At 33.5% G+C, this 23155-nt stretch overlaps 1 protein-coding gene across 5 annotated transcripts in view; it reads right to left on the reverse strand.

Annotated features, from left to right (window-relative positions):
- Positions 1 to 1587: 1587 nt before the first annotated feature.
- The window catches only part of ZNF644 (zinc finger protein 644), a 106575-nt gene continuing 85007 nt past the window's right edge, over positions 1588 to 23155 (reverse strand). For 4 of the 5 annotated variants that reach the window (XM_055340300.1, XM_055340299.1, XM_055340302.1 and 1 more), the window contains 4 exons: positions 19635 to 22672; positions 18851 to 19456; positions 4244 to 4346; positions 1588 to 3432 (listed from right to left, as the gene is read on the reverse strand). In XM_055340300.1, the coding sequence (XP_055196275.1) occupies positions 3240 to 3432; positions 4244 to 4346; positions 18851 to 19456; positions 19635 to 22672 (3940 nt within the window). In that variant the 3' untranslated portion in view covers positions 1588 to 3239. Of the gene's footprint in view, positions 3433 to 4243; positions 4347 to 16815; positions 16986 to 18850; positions 19457 to 19634; positions 22673 to 23155 lie in introns of those variants that run through there. The other variant, XM_055340303.1, reaches the window with a different exon arrangement.

Consider the following 23155-nt stretch of genomic DNA (forward strand, 5'->3'; position numbering starts at 1 on the left):
CGATCACATGACCCTGAGATTATGATCTGAGCCAAACTCAAGAATTGGATGCTCAACCAACTGAGCCACCCCAGCACCCCCTTAGTTATGTCCTTTATAACAAACTTGCAAAGTCAAGTATCTTCCTGAGTTCTGTAGGCTCTTCTAGCAAAGTATTGAGTTTGGAGAGGGTGTTGTGGGAACCCCCAATTTACAGCCAGCTGGTCAGAAGTACAAATGACCTGATACTTGAGACTGGCATCCTGAGGTGTAGGCAGTCTTATGAGACTGAGTTCTTTAGCCCAAGGAGCCTGCTGCTAAGTCTAGGCAGTTAACGTCAAAATTGAATCCACGTGGTAGCAAAATATGGTCTAATTCACATCTCTGTTTCGGATTTCACATTTAATTATGGGTTAAGGAGATGATAGTTTTTCAGTAGTCGTTTTAAAGGATAGCTTTGATTTAGGGACATACATATATGACCTCTCAGGAACTGTACAGTTAGAACATTAAAGGATATCCTGTTCTAATACATTCTCTCCTTTTTTTAAAAAAGATTTTATTAATTTATTTATTTGACAAAGAAAGAGCATGTGTGCACACACAAGTAGACAGAGTGGCAGAGAAGCAGGTTCCCTGCTGAGAAAAGAGTTCAATGTAGAGCTCAATCCTAGAAGCCTGGCATTGTGACCTGAGCCACCCCGGTTCGAATATATTCTAAAGAAGCATAGTAGAAAATATTACTTTTAGAGAAGTTTCACTTTGTCTTCATGCTGTTAAATACATAACACTTTTAACCAGATTTTTAAAAAAAGAAAGAAAACTCTAATATTAAAAAAGCTCAAATATTTTAGTAATTATAAAAAAAAGGAATTAAAAGAAAATTAGGCCATATTCAATATTGAATTAGACCATATTTTGCTACCACGTAACTTGAGACAATATAATTTCTTTTCTTGTGGAAGCCAAATGAAAATGTTTTAACTTGCTAGTTGTCAAAAGACAAACTCTGCTTCCAAAAGAATTTTTAATTTGGAAACCCAAATATCTTTTCCATGAAAAATGTTTTTTGTTTTAACTTCCCAGGAATCCCTCTAGCTTAATGTTTTTAATTCAAATTACCCTATTTAATTCTTTTCATATGTAGAAAAAGAAATGGTTTTAAATAGCTTAACATAAAAAATTTAATCTAGATTTGCTTATAAAATCAAACTACCTAGTCTACTTGTATTCTTACAATTTGATAGTTTGCTTAATAAAAATCACAGAATTATAAAAATTAGAGCTGAAACGGGCTCTAGTGATTGCTAGTCTTTCCCCCCAAAACCCTATTTTTTTTAAATTTCTGAATACTACTTGCTATATATCTTCCAATTTAAAAAATATATTCATTTATAACTATTGATGAAACGTTCAGTAAGAGACAACCAGTATATAGAGACTTGGTATATAATTTGAGTCAGAAGTACAGAATTTGAAAGTTTAGTGTCATCTTTATAGAGAAATACACAGTTTCTATTAAGCATTTCAAAAAATAAAAATAATTTAGAAGTACTTTCCCCCTATTTAGTACCCCAGAGATCAGGAGGCCCTTGGTTGAGAATGATCCATCTAATCCAACATCCTAATTTCACATATAAGGTATGTGAATAAAGGAACTTGCTAAGTACAAACTTTCTGAATAAAATAAAACACAACCTCAAGTGGACTATTTCCACCACTGAAAATAAGAAATGCTTCACAATATAGACATGATAATTTTCTTTAAGTCTTTTTTTATTTAGAGATTTTTCTGGTAAGGAGATATACCATAGGAAAGCAATTTCACTGGCAGTGAGGTATGTATATACTCTACCAAAATACTCCTTATTTTAACTGTTTTTAACTTTATTTACATACGAAGAAAATTATCAATGCATATCCTTGTTTCAACTATAGTATTAGCCATACTACATGAAATAAAATGAAATGGTGCTTGCATACAAAAACTGTTATTTGTAAAGGAATCTGATTGCAGTTAAAAGAAATAATTTGTTTTTGGAAAGAGTTTAAAAGAATCACAATTTATCATGACCAAGACATCTGCACCATATTTTCCATTCCTCACAGCACATTTATTTCAGTAATTCCGTTATGTCGGTTCTTAGCATGAGCATAGTGTTACACGATTTTCGTACATATAATCACATCCAAAACAAGTTCTAAAATTTAAATTGTAAACATTCTCATCATATGTAGAAATATTTCAATTGGTGTATTAAGTTTTGCTAACTGATCAAATTTGGAATATAAATGAGAAAGCCTATTCTAAGTTGTGTAGTGAGCATTGTTTATTAATTACATTTCTACAATGTTAAATAAAGTAAGAGGCAAACCTGTCCTGTAAGCATGTCAAAATTTAGGTAAAACATTAAAAAGAAACAAATCTGTTAACAAAAGGATGTCTTGCAATAAAGAACATTAGATTTTTTAAATCTATTATGATACAAAAATGTAAAGGGTAAATAGCATCTTTGTTGACAAAGTAGGAGGTAGCATGGATGCACCACTTTATTGTCTGAGAAATGCAACTGGAGTAAAGAATATTTCCTTACCACAAATAATTTCCAGGACTATGTACATATTTCTTTTAGAAATACTTGTTTAAACAAATCTCCCTCCACTTTTTAGTATAAAAAAAACCGTTCCATGTGATTTTAAAAAAACACTTACACAGCTAGATAGAATAGTACTCTGCCCTATTTGAGTGAACAGTCTCAAACTATGAAGTACATGATATTTAATGCCCTAAGTTGAGTAAATTTAGTTTAGCGGTTCCTGGTATTATACAAAACACTAAATACATACAAACAAAATATAATATCTTATTTTTCAATGCAAGTCTTGTGGGGAATAAACAGAACCTTGATTCCGGTAACACTGCAGAAAATGTAATTTTCCAGTAAGTCTGTCTTTAAGTTATCCATGTGCAACAGTTTATCAATGACTGCTTACATGTACTGATCTTTCATTGAGTGAACACAGTTAACTGACAAAGCTTAGTAAACCTTAAAAACACATCTTCCATCCTATATAAAATATATAGACTACTTACTGTTTGAAGTACTCAGTTTGCTCTGATGTCACTGTAATTCATTTTTCCCCATTTTCCTGCTTTAGTATTTATAAACGGATAATTTAACGTGGCTTTAAAAAAAAAAAGACAAAGAATTTCAAATTTACATCCAATTTAAATTTGTTATTTAAAAGGTTTCCTTGTTCTATGAAGCTGCTTCTGCCATTAGTAGAGAAAATGAAGTTTCTGTAATGGAGGCAGGCTTTTTAAGTAGTGACGTGACTTCCACCATGCCAGCTCCAGTCCGTGGAAGATTAGCGTTTACAATGTGTCGTTGTAAGTGCTTAATCCAGTCTTCCTGAACAGACAACGGTCCACGAAAGACTAGGCCACAAAACCTACAGAAGAAGTTGATAACAGTTCTCTTAACATGACCAATTCCCTTTATTTAAAACCAATTCAAAAAAATAAATAAATAAAACAAATTCACATAAAATCCATAAACTAAGAAGTAGAACTTTATCGTATCTTGGAGATACTATCATATACAGGAGTACTTGACAACAGTTTTAAAACACATACAAAATGATTTCATGTAATATAAAACTGCCAATTCATATGTTTAACAGCTATATTATCTATAGTAATATTTGTAGAGGTGGGAACATTATTATTAAATTAAAATTAAATTAAAAGATCTTAATACCTATATATGTCAATACGTTTAAAACAAGTATAATTCCAAAATGTAGCATTCTTTTCTACAGACCCTTCCCCAATTCAGAATTCCTTAAACTGCATGAGGATAAGTATAGAAGGGGGTGGGAATGAGTTTGTATAGCTATACTTAGAAGTATGAGTGGAGAGAAGTTCCCAAGCAACAGAAACTCAAGACAAATTAAAAAAGAAAAAAAACCCAATCAAATTAAATCAAACAAAGCAAATAAATAAAACACCAGCACCATAACAAAAAATTACTTTCATAAATCACAGTATCATTGAAATTTTGAGGTAATATAAAAAATTTATTCATCAGTTGTTGAAATACAGTGTATTATGAGGTAAGATTTTAAGATGGTCTCCAAAAGCTCATTTATAACTTGATTGTTAAGAATGCACCTTCTGCCACAAATTAAAAATCCCAAATTAGTTAATATATCTCAAAGCAAAATCTGAAGAAACTGGAGATTTGGCAATAAAAGCATATACCTGCATCGGAGAATGTAAACCTCGTCAGCACCATGAGGTAATGTTAGCATTTTCTTCTTGCTTCCAGATCTTGACCTTGATTTCTTTTGCTTACAATCTAAGGCTAAAAAAGGGAAGAGAAAGACTTAACATTTCATATATATTCCAAAATATAAATATATACTTCTAGAGAGGTCAGACCATATAAATTAAATTTTAAAAAGTCTATATTCATTTGAATTCCCTGAAGCATGCACTAACTTGCAGCTGGGTCTTTAACAACAGTAATATCATCTGTATACATTCTTCCTGTACTACTTTTCAAATAATGCTTTATCATATATAGCAAACTAGAACTGAGAAAATTAACTAAACTCAAAATTACTAAATTGGCCAATTATTACAATGGCAATCTTTCCTTTTATGATCATAAGTACATTATTTTCATATCTAATCAATCTTCCTTATTTCCAGGAAAACTAAAACCTTTTATTTAAGATCATTAAGTTTCCATTTGATTACTATTCCATTAAGTAGGTCTCACATGCTTTGAAAACTTAGTAAAGAATCATAATAATAAAAAGCTCAATGGGAAATCAATTTTATAGCAAATACTAATAAATAGCTCTTAAAATTATATGTAGGCCCTACATTTGGAAGGGCAAAAAAAGCTCAACTCTCATTTTTTAACTCAACCTGTATCGCATATACAACAATACATTTTATTTTACTAAGAAATTAATAGAAATCCAGATCATCTCACATAAGTTTACAAATGGACCAGAAACATAATTCTAATTATTCTTCACATTTTTAAATTTTACATGATCTCTTAGAACTTATTTTTTAAATCTGATTAAAAAGGGGAAAATTTTTTATACTAAAGTGGATCAAGATTTTAGTGCTGTTCTTGAAATTTTTCAGATACTTGACTTCTCCTTCAGTCACTTATTCTAAAAAATTTAATTAAGGGAAAAAAAGGTTTTTTTTTTTTTTTTTTTTTTTTTTTACAGGTAGGAATGACAGGACATAAAACATTTTGTTGGTCTTTGAATACAACTACACCATTCCTTTGGACAAAGGGATGACAATATTCCAGGGTGCTGCTGGTCAATTAGCAGGAAGAGAAGGATCTAGGGATCCAAGGGGAAGGGGAACAAATGTAACTGAAGAGTTACACAAATTGGTTTTCTTCTGTTAACCTGTCATGTGAAATCCCCTGGAAAAATTCTAGGTAAGAGAGAATAGGAACTGGCTATTCAAGGATTCTGTGAAATGAGTTGTTCAAAGTCCAGATTCCAAAAGAACAGATGCTACTATTACAAAACCAGTAAACAGTTTCTCACAGTAGTCAAGTGGCAATGCTAACAGAAATGTCATATAGAAAATTAAAAACCATGAAAAGCCTAGATAAATCTCATTCAAGCCACTGGTTTCTGCTTCTTGTCACCTGCCTCTTTAAAAGTAAAATCTTGCTTGGGCCCAGAGTCTTCCTTTGCTTATGCTCAGAAGAAGAATCTAATAAATAAAGAACTGTAGGAAATCAAGTTAAGTATTAAAGAATGGCTAATTCAAAGCTAAACAACCAAAATCTGGAATAGAAAAATCTTGTAAGTTATTAGTTTCTCAGTCAAGAGCCTGGCACGTGGTAGAAACTCAACAAATACTTCTGGTGTAAAAACAATGGAAATCTCAATAACCTTCAACATTTAGGCAGCATATGAGTGGAAATTTGTTCTACCACTATGCAATACAGGTAGCATTTCTATAGAACATATATATTTATTAGTTTAAAATGAATATGTTGCTAACAGTCACACTGAAATTCTTCATTCATCAATCTAAGCTTAGATGTAGAAACAAAGTTCTTCACAACCAGTAGGAAGAGTAAGGTATCAAGTGCTTTGTAATTAGCACCTTCTTTTTGCTAGTTGCACTGGTGAGCAATCTGAATTTAAGTGGATTTTAAAACATAAAGCAATTAACACACTAGAAGAGTTTAGGGAACTCAAAAGGGCTAAGTGCTACTAGATGTCAGCTATTCTCCTATCTAAAAGGTAAACCACACACAATCCCTGTCTTTGTTATGTGGAACAGAGTAAGCATTTGGTTTATGGAGAGATTACAGGGAGAATCTTACTTTGATGAGCTTGATGAGCTCGCTGGTTGTCAAAATTGCCACACTGTATTCAAATTCCTTTTAAAATGTAAATAAATTACTGTAGGATACAAACAGAATGCATTATAACAATCCTTTAAAAATTTGTTCACAGAATGCTAATGTTAAGTGTGTAAAGCAAATTGAAGGAGAGGGGCAGGGGGTAATGGGCAAGTATGTTATAGAATGTAGTATCGGTATTATTTAAATGCTATAATTCTTTAAAAATGGAACTGGACATGTTTACTTTGAGATACAGAAATTTTTTATTTTAATACAGGAAAAATATTTTTTATGACTTCTAATGTTGTATGGACTCTAGAAACTGAGGTTTAGGCTGTTTTATGAATGATCAGATCTAAATTTTAAATGAAAGTGCCATAGTATTTGTAGTGATTAATATTTGAAGGTATCCTGACTGCAAAGTAGGACAACTCTGCCAGCATATAATTGAGAATTGCCATTACCCAGGAATCCAAATAAGTTTAGAGAACCACTGCATTGGGCAATTTGTCCATCCTTGGAAGTTTGTCCATAAAGTAAGGATATTAAAAACTTGGGACTTCTGGTAATTATACCTAAATACCTTGGTGTCCTAATATCTCCATGATCACTTTTAAATTTCTTATCCCCTGAAATGTCACTTATTTTAGATGGTAAAACATGAATACATTTTACAGGAATAGTTTTTTCTAATACCAACATCCAAACTTTACTCCTGAATTATTAACACAAACATTTTAGAAAAATCTGCAAAAAAATGAGTATTTAATATATTGTTAATATGCACAAAGGGAACATCCATATGGTATTGTCTTCATGAAAAAGATGATTTATACAAAATGTTCCACCAAATGAAAAAGATGATATACAAACATCTATTACGTAAATGTTCTCATTCAACAGTTTATTATATATAAAGGGAAAAGCAGTTTTATTCTGGATTGTACCAGGAGTCATTAGAACATTAAAAGCAGAACACTAACACATTCAATTTTAGTATAATGGGGCCTTTATCAATATTTGTGATAAACAGCCAAAGTTAAGTTAAACAAAGTTGTTTACATTAATAATCTGTCAAACACATAACTTCAAACAAAGCTTTTCTTTGAAATGAGATTTTATTTGCACTTAGTGTTAAAAAATAAAAATGCACACTTTTTATTGCTTCCAAAGTATTTTAAATCTAACACTTTCTATACTTAAAATTTGCACAAAATACTAGATTGGTTTCAGAAATTCTTAATTTTCTTCTCCTTGAGCATGACTGTGTATCTTTAGAAAGGAACAAACTCAATCATTCAAACCTTCCTAAGGTGCCTATTCAGGGTGGCAGAAAATGTTTAATCAATATTAACGAAAAGACTGTTAAAAACATCTTTGCAGTTATCTGATTTATAAAGGATCTAATTTGTTACTGTATTTTACTTGTAAGGTGAATAAATTATGCTCTAAGGTTATATACAAAGTTTTAGAATATATCTTTTCTTCAGTAAAACAGCTATTTGGTCAAATAGGAATGAAAGAAAAATACAGTAGACTTATGAACCCTTGAAAAGAACACCATACTGCTATGCTACAAAATACAAACAATAGTGACAACGACGAAGACAACAACAACAAATGTGTCTAAAGCGCTAAACCAGATCAGTGAAAAAGCAAATCAATAAGAAACATAAGAGATACAAATTCGAGTTTGTTTTCTTCTGAGCATTATTTAGTTTTACACCTAGAAGAAAAAGAATTTACTTTGGGCTCCAACATTATTAAGTAAGTCCTTATGCCCTTTCCACCTTTCTGCCCATTACATACAACTGTTTGAATGAATTTCACTTGCTACACTACACAAATGGTCTCCAAAAATGAGTATTTATTTCTTAGAAACATATGAACCTTCACTGTGGTAAAGAAGCACATAACTAATTAACATTCACCTCTAAAATATTTTTATGTGCCATCATCCTCCCCTACCCATTTAACTCAAAGTCCCATCTCATCTGTTTTGTTCCTAACTGGCTTTTGGCATCTCTGGAGTAAAGTGAAACTTAATGGCCAGGTTATACACATTCAAGATAAGAGGTATGGTATAGCTCTACTAGAAGGGAAGAAAATTTCTTCTCCATCTAGTTGGCCTGTGTAAGATGGGTAGGCAGCAACAGCAGCTATTAACTCATTTAGAAGACAGTAGGGATAAAAAAGATGGAAACAGGCAAGTTCATCATTACACCACCATTAACACACTGGTGGTGGAGGTTAAGTAGTGACAGCGGAGAGGTTGGAGAAGAATGCATATGTCCCAAGGGGTACACAAATATGAGATCATAAACTCAATTCTACTTGCTGTCATTAATCCTTCAAAGTTTATAAGTTCCAAGCATATAAAAGACTATGCAAAGACCATTTTCTTTCCCTTACCCCAACTGAAAAAGGAACATGGCTTTTTTGGGGGGGAAGAAAGGGAGGAGAAACATGTTACCTTGTATAAAATAGGGATGGGGGATAGAGGAAGCCAAATTCTTATTTCTTCAGAGTATACTCTTCTCTTTGCATAAAGTGCCTACAAGACAGACTTCATGGGTATATGACTTGTGCAATTACATAGAATCCCATACTTGGTTAAACAGTTATTGTACATAGTCTTGAAATTCTTAATAGTTTTTTAACACAAGGTGTTACATCTTCATTTTGCACTGGATCCTGCAAATTATGTAGCTGGTTCTAGGTCCTGAGTACCTACCACTCTAAATGAGAAAGGCAGGCCTCGGCCTCTTAATCTCCTGGCTCATAAAAAAAAAAAAAAAAAAAAAGCTATTAAGAGAAAAATTGTTAAAGCCCACTTTCTATAGCCCATTAAAATGGAAAAGGACTTTCCCAATACCAATTTTTTTGTTTGTAGGTATACTGCCATAATTAAACCAGTCATTATTCCAAAGATCTACATAAAGCAGTTTAAGTGGTTTATTGTCATGAAAAGCAATGTTCCCCTTCCAAACAGAATTAAGCAGATAGATATACAATTAGCAACCTCAGAAGTATACTTTCACCATTATTTTCTCTTGATATTTTCACTCCAAAATTGGATATTTTTTCAGTAGCCTAAGGTACTTTCATCAATTTTTAGTTTCCATTCTCAATGACTAAAAGTAATAACTAACCCAGAATCACAGAACAATCGTGGCAAAGTTAATTAGATCCTGTATGATTTAACATTTTACCTAGAGGAGGATGGAATGCAAAATATTTGAAAAGCAGATTTCCTTTGCAGTAAGTATGAGGCTTATTGCTTAAAGTATCAGTCTAGAAGAGACAGGTAGCTTGAGTCTGTCCTACAAATAAAGGGTTATATTAAGGGTAGGAAGAGCCTTCTATCCTTTGTACAGAGAATGAGTTCAAGCAAATGAACTTACCCTTTATTTAAACTTAGTTCTACCTAGGAGGAAAAAAGGTATATTCAATTTGTAGAAGTCTAAGTCTCTGCTATTTTAAAGTAGAGGGGATATCAGTAAAAGAATATTCTGAGTAATATTCCACTAAGGTGTCAAAGGAAAAGTTAAACATAACTATGACACTTTATCAAAGATTTTTATCAACCAAAAAATTGGAGGCAGATTAGTTTTTCCAGCTTGTCAAAAGCTAACAATACCCTGGCTACAAGCTGTTGACTGGTCAGTTAAGAGTTAATAAGGATAGCAAATATATTATTTCTCTGTGGTAACAGGTTAAGAAAAAATACTTAAAATTTCTCCTTATGGTGGGTTGAACTTGCATGCTGTTTTACTAAAGCAAAATATGCACTTACCAATATCACTTTTCCAAAACTAATACACATCTAAAATTGTAATAAACATTAAAATACGTAACTAATCTGCTATGAATCACTTTTGTTTAGAATTACTTGCATATAATCACACTCCCTGACACCTAAAAGTCTCAATATTTCCAAAATATCATTTCATATTTAGTAGGAGTAATTAAATAAATGTTTCTGATTATAAAATTAGGTAAGGAAACCACCTTACTTTAATATTGCCATTAAATTACCTTTAATATAGTCATGTTCACCTTACATAGGGCGCACAAGAATTGTAACGGTACATTTAAAGGTCACAAATGCACAAATCCCAATAAATCTGATTTGGTTTTTTATAATTTTGAAGTGTTTACACATTCCAGCCAAAATCCAAACTATAATCAAACATGGCGCTGACAGGCATATTCTGCTTTGAACTAACTTCCAGCTAAGGCCACAATTAAATATGTTCTAACCGCTGCACAGCAAAAATTAACCTTATTCCTCAAATTCCAGACACAACAAAAAACAGTGACTACTATTTTTCTACTTCTTACATACATGAGGAACCAGCAGTCTCCAAAAACCAATCCTCTCGCCCTAACTTCCAAAAAAACAAAGTCTGTGTATTGTTTTATTATTTCCATAAAGTCATTTAGTGCAGATTACCTACAAGTTAGCCCCAGCCAGAACATGCCTTGTTACTGTAAGGCCTAACTATATCTTAATCCAGATCATAAACAGCATTAAAAAATTCATGTTAGAATAGGAACCAGAGCAAAAAGAAAACATCAGAACAAAGGATATAAAGATGTTAGACATGTTAGAAACTCCAAGCATATAAATATCTGGGTTAATTCAATTGTTAAAAAAAAAAGATATAAAAAGAAAAACTCAGACAATTAGTAACAGAACCAACAGCAATGGTAGGGGACTAGTTAAGATTTTTATGAAAAACAGGTGGTTGATCAGAAAAGATTACCAACAAAATAGAATTCCTAAATTTTAAAACTAGTGACATCAAAAGCAGGCATCATAAAATATAAATATTTTGTGCTACAATGGTACAAAACTCTTCAGGGTTCCATTCTTCTAAATACAGACTTACTGATTGAATAAGTGTGGTTTTTTGCTTTGTTACAGTGAATAGCTAGATGATGATGTGCTGCTGGATAAGTAATAAAGCCTACCGTTTTCTTAGGAAACATCATGGTAGCAGATTCATAAACTATACTGACTGTACAACCATCCTCCTAATAACAAGATTTAAAACCTGAGCTGTCTCTGTCTCTGTCCTCTTACTCTTCTACCTTTAATCTGCCAAATTCTGCTTATTTTACTCCCATAGTATTATCTGTACACTTACTATCTTTTCTTTACATTCACATTGTCATTGCCCTGGTTCAGGACTCCTAAAATGACCTTACCTACTAATTTCTCCACCTCTACAGTAAATTCTTTAACTTTTCTCAAATTCTTTAAAAGAAAATCTTCACTTGTTCCTCACTACAAAGTTAATCCCATCACCACACATTAGCATTCCATATCCTCTCAACTCCTCCATGTTTTCATAAACTGCCCACTGTCCCAAGTTGCTCCTTCCTATAGCAATGCTTCTTCCTATCCCTGATTCCTATTTCCATTTCAATTAGCTATTCTCAGGGTCCAAATCAAATATTACTTCTAAAAGCCTTGCTGGGTCCTGGTCCAGCTGCAAGTACATTCCCCCTCCTCTAGACTTTCACAGAATTTCATGAGGAGAGGTGTACCTCTCCAACAGCACTTAACAATTTGTCTTGTATTACAGTTATGTATTATGTACTTCTACCGTAAGACCCAATTTATCTCTGCACAATGCATAAACCAAAGCAGGAGCTGAAAAAAATTGCTGGTTGAATTAGTGAATAAATCAGCCAATCAATTTTTAGTATTATGGGCAAATAGTCCATTTTTGCTGGCATAATAAAACACTTAGCATCCCTAAGGGTGACTCTTACTTATCAAATGATTAAATTATATTCAGTTTAGTTTCACAAGGTAGAAATTAGAACAATATCTTAGAAACATTACTATCAAAATGGTTAGGATAAAATCACGTGTGACACTAGTCTTCAATTACCTGGAAAATTTATTCAGCTTGAACAATTTATTGCTGTGCTAATGCAGAATAATGATACATCTGTGCAGATGAATATATACAGATATATACTTTTAATGAAGAATAGTACCACAGAGATAAGTAATGGCAAAAAAAGCAGAGAAACCCATCTTTCAATTTATTTGAAAATAAAAAGATGGGTAAGCCCATCTTTTTAAAATACAGGTTTGGCCACATTATTCCCTTATCTAAAAAAATTTCTTCAATGATTTCCTAAAATTTTTTTGCAAGCATTCAAAGCATCAACCCCACCTTTCTGGCATTACTATTTTCCCAAAGACCTGCCATTCAATCTCCCAGTACCTCTTGAACTAGAAGTTTCATCCCTTTGTGCCTAAACTATGTCCTTCTTTCTGCCTAGAATGTTCTACATTGTCTCTTCTTCCTAAAACTACTCATTCTGCAAGTTCAGGGTCTAGCTGGAACCTTATGAAGTTTTCCATAGTGGTACACTTGTACTCATCCCACAAGACTGTGAATGTGTGTGTGCAGCTGATGTGCAGGCTCTTTACAGCCTCAGCTAGTTAGCACTGTCCTGCTATATGGATATAATAACTAAAAATTTTGTTTAATGAATGAAAATTTTCTTTGACTACCAGTTTTTTCTTTCTCATTTTAAACATAATGACAAGAAACACAGGAGCATGAACTACTCTTACTTTTCCTTTTTCATTCTTTTTGAGGCTCTATTTAATAATGAGACAAGCTGTAAGAGAAGCAGGAAAAAAGAACACAACTTATTTCCCAGCTCCCCTCAAAAGGCCTAGACTAAAATAAATACCTTTATCTCCTACAGCACTTATGCTTTACTTCCATTTACTTGTGTACTATCTTGCATAGTTCTCTAATTTGGACAGTTTTGTATGTGTTGCCAAAAATGCTTTCCCAAGTTCTTTGATGACAGGGAAATGTTTCATACTTTTCATGTATCCTCCATATAGCCTAGTCTAGAGTAATTATCCAGGTATTTGCTTTAACTAGATGCTAGTTAACTCCTTTAATCACAATAAGAAGATAAAAATATTTTGTTTGTACTCTTTCAAGTTGAATGAATCGCTATAAAAGCAGGCAATTTCCTCAAGATGCAATATTATAATAATGTTTTTAAAAGACACTGCAGAGACACTCATGAAAAGACAGATAATTTAATGCATCTTGAGAAGCTTTCACAATACTATTTTTTTCTTTCCACCACAGGAGAAAAGTGTTCCTATAGCACTTTCCACAATATAAGAATTACTTTCCTGGTGGCTTATATACCCACTCAGCACCTGGCACTGTGTTACACATTCATTAGCACTTGTTGTTGCAAGCCTCTCTGGCCAATTATATCATTAAAGCTGAAAACAGGCAAAGGACCCTATTAAAAGTAACACATAATCTACTATTCCATTTAAAAGTGGATGGTAAAAAAATAAAACACTGACTTTACTAAAAAAAGAATGTAGATATTGCATTGGCGGTATTGACTGAAAGACTCTAGTAACAATTTTTAACTTCTCTTTTTCTCATTGGAAGCTATTCATTAATTATGATGGTGGTGCGTCTATTAGTGTAGAATAACAATAATCCTGCTTTGTTCTGGAATGAAATGAAGCCTTCTCCCACATGTATTTGCATGTAAAAATATTTTGGGAGGCACCTGGGTCAATGACCCAAAAAAGATTGAGAACTATCACATTAGAATTATATGAGTCACCAGTAAATAGCTATTTGTGGAGGCAGAGGAGCATCCTTTTTGGTTGATTCAGGGCAGCTAGAATATTTCTCTCCCTCAGAAGACTGCTAGTTCTCAAAAAAGAGGCCAGGAACTAGTAACTTCTAAAAAGGCATGGGGGTTTATTCTATCACAGGTAACCAAGCCCACGTTTAGCATTTACTCTAGGGATATCTAAGCTTTTTCTTCAAAATAAATAAAATCTACATGAATGAAGACTACCTGAATTAGGAAACAGGTATCAGACATTCTTACGAAGGCTTTAGTCCTACCTACTTTCCCTTTACATTGTTCCAGTTTTGTGATCTATTTGGATTAAGGTAAAGTTTTTTAAAAAGGATTTTTCTATTATTTTTTTTATCAAAACAACATCTACATATTCTTGAAATATAATGCTTGTTATTCATATGAACTGATGAATCCCCTTCCAGAAACTATAGGTTGGGACCATTGACTTACACCACTGAAACTCAAATGGGGGAAGAAAATAGGCATGTGGAGCTTATAAAGATAATATAGAATGTTCCATTTGGAAAACAAAAAATATTAATAAAGCTGATTTAAAAAACTTCTTAGTTAGCATAAGTAAGCACCAAAGACATCTTCCATGTAGCTCTACTGGTCAAGAAGCTTTCAAAAATCAGGGAAAAAGTTTCAGAATTTCTAAGAAAAGGTACATGAGTTTTCAATTTTTTTTAGAAGTGGGTATAGGGAAAAAAAAAGTGGGTATGGGCTGTGGAAAATACCATCCTAGACTTTCTTCAGCTTTTCATTTCCCTTCTCTTTGCCAAACACACACTTTATGTTTTCTAACACTTCTGGCATTTTGGTTGGTATTTAAGGTATTTAAAAAGTAATAGCCTCTTTTATTCTTGATGCCCAAAGAAATGTATCCCCACTGATCCTGTATTACTTTTTCTCCTTAATAGTGAAATTTTTAAGATAATAAAGTGTTCATTAGGATGCACCCTTGGTCAGTGGAGGGTTACGATCAGTTATAATTAATTCTACATTTTGAAAGATTTTCAGATGAAGTAAAATCATTTTTTAATGGCCTACAAAATCTGTACTGGGAGATGTGCCTTTTTGAGTATTTGTAATTATTTGTCTGAATTGTCAGATTGAAACATTTTTTTAAAATGCTCCAAAATCTAATCCAGGTCTGCTTCTTGGGTTCCTGTTCTTTGTAAGACTCAATATTTATTTATTCAGTCTTTACCAGAATGCTCCCCACCTTAAACTTAACTTCATTTTAGGATTTCCAACTGTTTTTTTTCTGTACGTGGCAGACAACAGTGATTACAAATATCTAGCATAAGATAGTGATTTCTCAACGTTAATAACTACATAAATTTGGGTAACTTGCTTAAATTCTCTAGGCCCCAGTGTCCTGTAAAATTGAGAGAATTATTGTACCTACAACTCATACGGTGTTGTGAAGGTTAGATGTTATGCATGCAAATTGCACAGCACAGTGCTTGACATAGTCATTATTCAATATAAGTTAGTGATTATGATAACAATGATAAATTTCTGTTCCTATAGTTTTTTCTTCTTGGTGCCTCCCTGCTTCTAATGTCTGCAATCACCTTCCAAGTCTGATGAAGGTAGGAGTAATATCATAAAAACTAAAACCCCACAGGTAAGAGGTTACTAATTCAGTAAAATAAAACTTGCTCTATTTTTCTCCCTTTAATATAGTCAACAGTCATCCCTGGTCATTTGTATACCAAGTCAAGGGATAAAGCAAAGAAGCAGAAGAAAGAAAGACATTAGTATGAATACAAGTGTTTCTTTGGTAGCAAGAACATATTGGATGTAAGCCATAGGAAGACATGAGGAAGAACAAAAAAGTTGGGAAAACAACAACCAGAAGAAAGCAGAAGACAGTGATCTAAAAGAGTAAGGGAAATAAAAAGACTGGAAGGAGAATTTTAGGCAAAAGAATTTATGTAGATATATTTAGAAAAGAGTATATTTCAAGATGTGAGAGAAATGGGATTTGCTAAAGCAGGGCAGCTTGAAAGGCTACAAATGAAAAGAGCAAGGCATTTGTAGGGTAAGGAGCAGTATTACATGTGAGTAAACTAATACAATTTTTCACAGGCTAGCAATATGAAGAGGTATCTGCAAGGTTGGGCTAACCAACCAAAAATAACACAGAAATGTGCATGCTAACATTTATGTGCTTGGCTATATTTATTAATTCTAAACATAGTTTAGGAGAATTAAAAGAAAAATCTATTCAGTTATCAACATGGGCCATTATTAAGGCTTATCCCTTTAAAGATCTGATCTATAAACCAATGAAAATTCCTTAGTTTTGCTTAGTTTTCTAATCAAGCTACATATTTGAAATTTCACAATAATTTCCTTTCCTAATAAAGCATTTCCTCAAGCTAGAACTACAATCTTTTTTTTTTTTTTTAAACCAAAGAGAGGTGCCTTACTGGAATCTACTAACAAAAATAAATTTAAAAATTAAAAATAGTATAATTTAAAAATCAATGGGAATTATGTAGATTCAAAAGTTCTACACCTCTATTGGCTTTTTTTTTTCCCAAATCAAGTCAGTAAGAGCCAAATGAAAAAGAATAACTTGCTTAAAATTGTATCTAACAGTTTACAAGTTGCTGAAATTTAATGTATATTCAGACTCAACTGTGCTTACCAAAGGAAGCTATAAATATCATCTGAATTAGCACCAGTCTGGTGAGAAAAAAAGTGTACTGTATCAAGCAGACTTGCTGTGTTATCTGTTCAAACATACCTGTACCAGTCAAAAGTCCAGCACTCTTCTTTCGTGCATAAGCGCGTAAGTGGTTGGACAGGCTAACAGCACTTGTAAACGTCGTATTGCAATGCACACATGTTCTAAGCTTCACAGGCATACCTATCATTCAAAAGAAAACTATAATCCAGTTCTCACTTCAAAAAGTGAAATTTTCTTAGCTAAAAGCGTGAAGAAAAGTACCACAATAAGGATGGTTTAAAAAAAAAAAAACGTTCATTGAATTAGCTTAACTTAAAATAAGGAGGGGGAATTAAGTTAACTAATATTAGTTTGCTGTTAGTATTTAGAGCCAACCCATGCTCTTTGGAAATGTGGAAGAGGAGTGCCTTGAACCTCTGAGCTCCTCTGGATTTAACACCTATTATCACTTTCTTGCAGATTTCTGTGTTACGCAGATCATTTCCTAAACCTAAAATACAATCCTGTGATTTGAAGAGCACAGTTCAGTTGAGAAGTTTCAAAGCTTACAACATTACCAATAAAAAGAATTAAAAAGTCTAGTTGACAAAGTGGTAATTAAAGTGTTTTACCCACAAAACCGTAAAAGGCTCAATACTAAATTAGGTTTTCTGATGAAGGCTGGGAGAAAAGGTGGTAAAACACACCATTGAGCAGCTGTTAGACACAACATTTTATTCAGGGCATTTTATGTTCATTACTCTGAATGCGCAATCAATAATGAAAGTTAATGATTTGAAGTTTTTTGCTAAAATCTTTGTGCTAAATAAATGATCAACAAGCTAACATCTTAGTCATCACAGGAAAGAAAACATGTTGAAACAATAAGAAACTCCTAACTTCTAAGACAATCTTCACTCCTCAAACTCCTTTCAGTTGGTTTCTCCAACAATGACAATCAGCCACAAACACACTTTCCATCTCTCAAGTGTACTAAACTTTAGTCAACATAGCTAACACACCTTTCTTACATTTTATCCTTTTGAAAAAATGTTGAAGATTTGACTTCAAAGACTCTCTTCATACAAAAGAACCTATTTACCAGAAACCCATACAAGAAAGTTTTTCAGATCACTCACAACACAATGTAATCTTTCCTTAAATCAAAACTGCATATAAATATCTGGGCTATCCCAATGTCTGCCAAAATAAACAAGTCAACACTGCAGTAATTTTATTCATTATGAATTCCCTGACCAGTTAGTTTTACCCTAGACACATTCGACTTGGGGCTAAAATTATGAGACCATCTAAGTTCATCCTCAACATTCTTAACCTCCAAAAGAAACCTACAAAGCCACTTAAAATTCTCCGAGTCTAAAAATATAAATCAGACTTAGCAATAACAAATACAGTTTGGCTATTTTATTTGCTACCTCATTTGCCAACATACACAAACAATTCTTTTGAAAAGGAAAAACTATTGGTGCACAAGCACTAACCTAAACCATCCGTTCTGTTCCTTTAGACCACCACTGTAAAATCTAAAACCCCAAACAAATGTTTTATATTCACAACAGTTCTCCAAAACCAAACTATCCCACAATACAGTGAGGAATTGGAGAAGGAGAAGTTTCTTTGGGTTAATCACAACACACAACAGACACCAATCCATTCAGCTTAAAGAGTCTATTTGTTTGTTTATTCATTTGACTTAAGCAGAAGGAAAACCAACAGCTATATCTTGAAAACATTATCACCTTGGAGCACTGGCAAATATAGGACAGGTTTGCCATTTCAGTAATGCTATGCTTTTGAACAACGTCAACCTCCCATCCATAGGACCATCCCCCAGCCATAGCAAATTTTATTTTACAGATCCACTTTTTTTGTTCTCACCTTACATTCTGACCAAGAAATGAGGCACAGAGAATTCAGTGCTGATGAGCATCAACTGATGATTTATATAGAAATGACAGTATAACCAATCTCTGCTCTGCAAAAAAAGCAGCTTAAGTAAAAAGATTCTAAGAAAGTATTTTCTACAAATATTCTGTAAAAATAAGCATAACTGTATTTAAATTCTAGACAACAGTCATAGACATCCTCTTACCTGAGTGCATAGTCAAATCCATTCTTTGTGGTTGATACATCAAGGGACTGTCTTCACTTAACGGAAGAACACACTTCTGAACAAATCTCTTTCTTGCAGTTTGATTATGAATTTTTTGAGGAGAAATAGTAGAATTCCTTTCTTCTCCCATCCTTTTATTTTTAAGTAGTTCTATCAGTGTAAGAGACTGATTCTTTTTTCCACTGGGTAGTTCTGGTTTTGTTTCATCATATTCATTTAAGAAACTCAGCCCTTCTTCTTCTGATGCAGACACTGATAAAGCTTCAGTCTTTAGGCCATTACGGTATGCTTCAAGAGGTATAACATTTTGAGATAGAAAGTCATCACTTGATGCAAGTTTTTGAGCTACAAATGGTCTGGGAATAATACGACGACTGTTCAATGCTTTCAATATTTTTTCATATTTTTCTTCATTTTGCATCATCTCATTCAAAACACAGATTGGAGATTTGTGAGCATCCCATTTGGTCTTTCCAAGTCTTTTCAGATGGCCTCTAACATGATTCGATAATCCAATTTTAGTATCAAACCAACCACCACAGAGCTGACAAGTGTGTTCAGAAGTGGTTTCAGACTTCTCTATAGCTAAAAAAAATTTTTTAAGAGTAACATCAGAATTTTTCATAAAGTGATCATCTTAAAGCCAATAACTCTGAAATATAAAGTATGTGATTCTAATAAAGACCAAATCTGAGCAAAACCTTCAAATCCTTTGAATTTGAATACAGACATATTAACCCAAATTATCTACATGAAAACTTACCTTTTCTAACTCGCTTAACAGGTGTCCCTGTACCAGTTCTTTTGAAATGTTGCATTTTGTCACTTGTGGCTATTTGTTCTGGTGATACAACATGGCGGGCTTCATAGCTTAATCCAGCTCTGTGAAGATGTCCTCGGACATGATTTGACAACCCAACACCTGTTTCAAATGTTGCTGGGCAGTAAGGACATGATTTCTTCTCAAGAGACAAATCAGTCCAGTGAAAAACAGAACTATGCTTTGATAATGAAGTTTCTGCATTTTCTAAATGCTGAGAATCATGTATGTCATGCAAAAAGTTATTAGTTCCAGCATCTTCATAATATTCAAAATAAAAGCCATCGTTTTGATCATAACTAAGAGTAGCATTTTCTCCAGGCTCTTGACTTTCCACCTTGCTTTTAAACAGTGGGAATAAGTTTACATGTTCTTGATTAATATCATTATAGGTTTCATCTTCCATAGCCTGTGTAGTGTAGTCACCTAGTTCAACATTATCCCAAGAACTTTCATCTTCTGTTTCATAGCTGTCTTTCTTTTCAGCAGAATTAAGTTTTTGCAAAACAACAACTGTCATTTTATGCAGGAAATCTGGATAGCTATCCAAGTCTTCTCCTCCAACAGAGCTTTCCTTCTTAGATTCCTTAACTACTCTCTTTACAGCTACACGCCTATGTTCTTTGAAGCTTTCTGGCCTTTTGGTGTCAGAGTTTTGAGAGTCTGAAATGAAACTATTGTTGTGAGAATTACTTGATGACGAGAACAAATGTAAAGAATTCAATGAGCTGGCTTCTTCTTTTTTGAAATGTAGAGGATACGATTCACCTGATTTTTTGATCATCCTATAGTTTTCATATTTGTGTCTATATAAATAGTTGCTATTTGCCTTGGTATTAGATTTTTCTTTTGCTGCTTGATGGAAATACTTAGGTTTTTGGTCAGTGCTGCTTTTAATCATAACAGTCTTGTGAGAATTGTTTTGATTGCACACACTTACACCTGACTGGGCAATGCTTTTCCGAGCTTTTTGTATTCTGTGTGGCCGCTTGTGGAATTTGGAAAAATTACTTGATTGTGAAGATGATCCAAATGTTCGCTTTACATCTTGTTTTAAAGCGGAATTCTTTGGAAATGTGGCTGACTGTTGTTTAATTAACGGTTTAGTGCCATCAATATCTATAGGTTCTTCGAGAATGTCACTTTTTCGTTTATCAAGTCCAAGAGGACTACCAAATGAATCAACACATGATGATGAATGCAAGTATTCCACGTGTTTTTTTAAAATACTTCTGGCTGAAGTAGTAAAAGGACACATCTTACATATGTAGGTGGCTGATTTTTTGGATGATCCTACAACAGAGTCTTTCATGAAAGTCTTTTTTTGCGTTTTTCTCTGGGCTACATCAGAATTGACGATAGGGCATTTTACCACTGCTCCGTGGGCAATGCCTCGATGGCATTCTAATTCATTTTCTGTCACAGCCATGAAGTTACACTCTTCACAGCAGTAGTACCTTTTATCTTTTTCATGGGTTTTAGCATGTTGCACAAATGTTTTAGGGCAATTGGTACCAAACACACACTGAGGGCACTGTAATCGTGCACTTCTTCCTTCATCCTGAAGTTCTTTCAACTCACGAATTTCCTCCATCAACTTCTGTCTTCTTTCTTGGTGAATAATCATATGCTTTAGAAGTGAGTTACGATCTCGAAATGTCCGTCCACATTCTCTACAAGCATATGGCCTTGGGACATTAAGATGACGAAAGTGGCTATTCCCATCTAAATGATACATCATATGCCTGTGGAGGTGTTTTTTCTCCCTAAAATTCACATTGCACTTTGTACAGGGGTAGAATGATGGCTCTTCGGTGCTGAAAGTAGCAGGTGACTCGGAATCACTTTCTTCACATTTCTTTTTTAAGGTATTTGAAAGAAAAGTGCTAGTATGAACGGGTGAACTGTCTTCTCCACACTTATCTGGGTTATAAATTAGATGCTGAAAAGCATCCACAGATTCCAAGTCTTCATCAGTTGATTCAGGCTTCACTTTTGATAATGCATATTTCTGTGAGTCTATTGCTTGTAGTTCTTCATTCTGCTCCAGAAAGTCTACTTCTAGCATTTTTGACTTATTGGGTATACAATTAGAATCACTAAAGCAATCCTCAGTATAACGAGTTATCTTGCTTACATCCATTTTTCGCTTTCTCTTTTTTTCTAGACCTACTTTAGAGTGAACTGGAGCTTTATCCACTGTGTCTTCATTAGTCATAAGAAACTGAATGAACTCTTTTTGGGGATCCCAGTTCGTATCATTTTCTGACCTAAATTCATCTGTACCTGAGGAAATTCCTGTCAATGTATCAACACAATCATCTTTTACCAATAAATCATCACTATCCTCACCCACCTCTACTTGATTTATTAAAGTGCTATCTGACTTTATACTACTCCCTACTGAATTCTGAATGTCACAACCAACGGAAGCAGAGGTAGGTAGTTTTTTAATGGAATGGGTTGGATTTTTAGCATGCGCTACATCTGATAACAAAAATAAAACTTGATGTTGACTTGCTTTCTGTGGTGTAGATAGTTGAAGATCAGGTGCCACCTTCAACGCTGAACAAGACTCTGTTGTTGGCTGATCCACAGGTTGTCCAGTGGTTAATGAAACACTGCCTTTATTCATACTGGAAGTCTTAGCTAAGGAGGAGTGTGAAACTGGTCCATTAACAGCAGCTCCTTTAGGCAAGATAAAGTTTTCACTAGAAACAGCAGGAGCACCAGCATGTATAAATAAAGTAGACTGGCCTCCACTTAAGGCTTTTTCAGATTTGTCCTTTGACAGTTCTTCAGGCAGAGTGAGAGTATTATTTTTCTGAAATGATGTTTGACAATCTTTTGGTTTATGAACTCCACTCTCTTTGTCTGAGATAAAACTGTTGTTATCTAGGAGTTCTTCTTTAGCACCAGTAATATCGGTGTTTATCTTCAAATCATCCATATTGTTGGCAAGCCCATTTAACACATTTAGTCTAGAAAATGGAAGAAAAAAAATTTAGATTTGCATGAAAGAAAAAATTCTATTAGAATGTATGGAGAGTTCAAAGTACACACTTTTATCAGTGTGATTCGACTCTTTATATCAAGATCTAATAATTTTCCAAGATTGAGGAAACACTTTAAAAAATGTAAAAGACATTAAAAGTATCTCAAAGGTTAATTTTCTTCTTTGTGCTAGGCAACAACTCCATATTACATATATACAAATAATCTAGGGAACAGCAACATTAGAAATGGCCACATTATACTGAATTGCCGGTCTCTATGGAAGAATGTAAGCTCTTGTCTCTAGAACCTAGCACAGTGTTTGGCATAGGTGCTTCAGCAGTACTTGGTGAATAAAGGACTAAATGTTGAATGAGTAAAAACACAACTGCAAAATCAAAGCAAAATGTGTAAGAGGAAAAAGTTTTCTTACTATGAAATGTAGACACCCCATTCAAATAATGTAAATT

This window comes from Nyctereutes procyonoides, unplaced genomic scaffold (genome assembly GCF_905146905.1).
Source record: "Nyctereutes procyonoides isolate TBG_1078 unplaced genomic scaffold, NYPRO_anot_genome, whole genome shotgun sequence".
Lineage (NCBI taxonomy): Eukaryota > Metazoa > Chordata > Mammalia > Carnivora > Canidae > Nyctereutes > Nyctereutes procyonoides.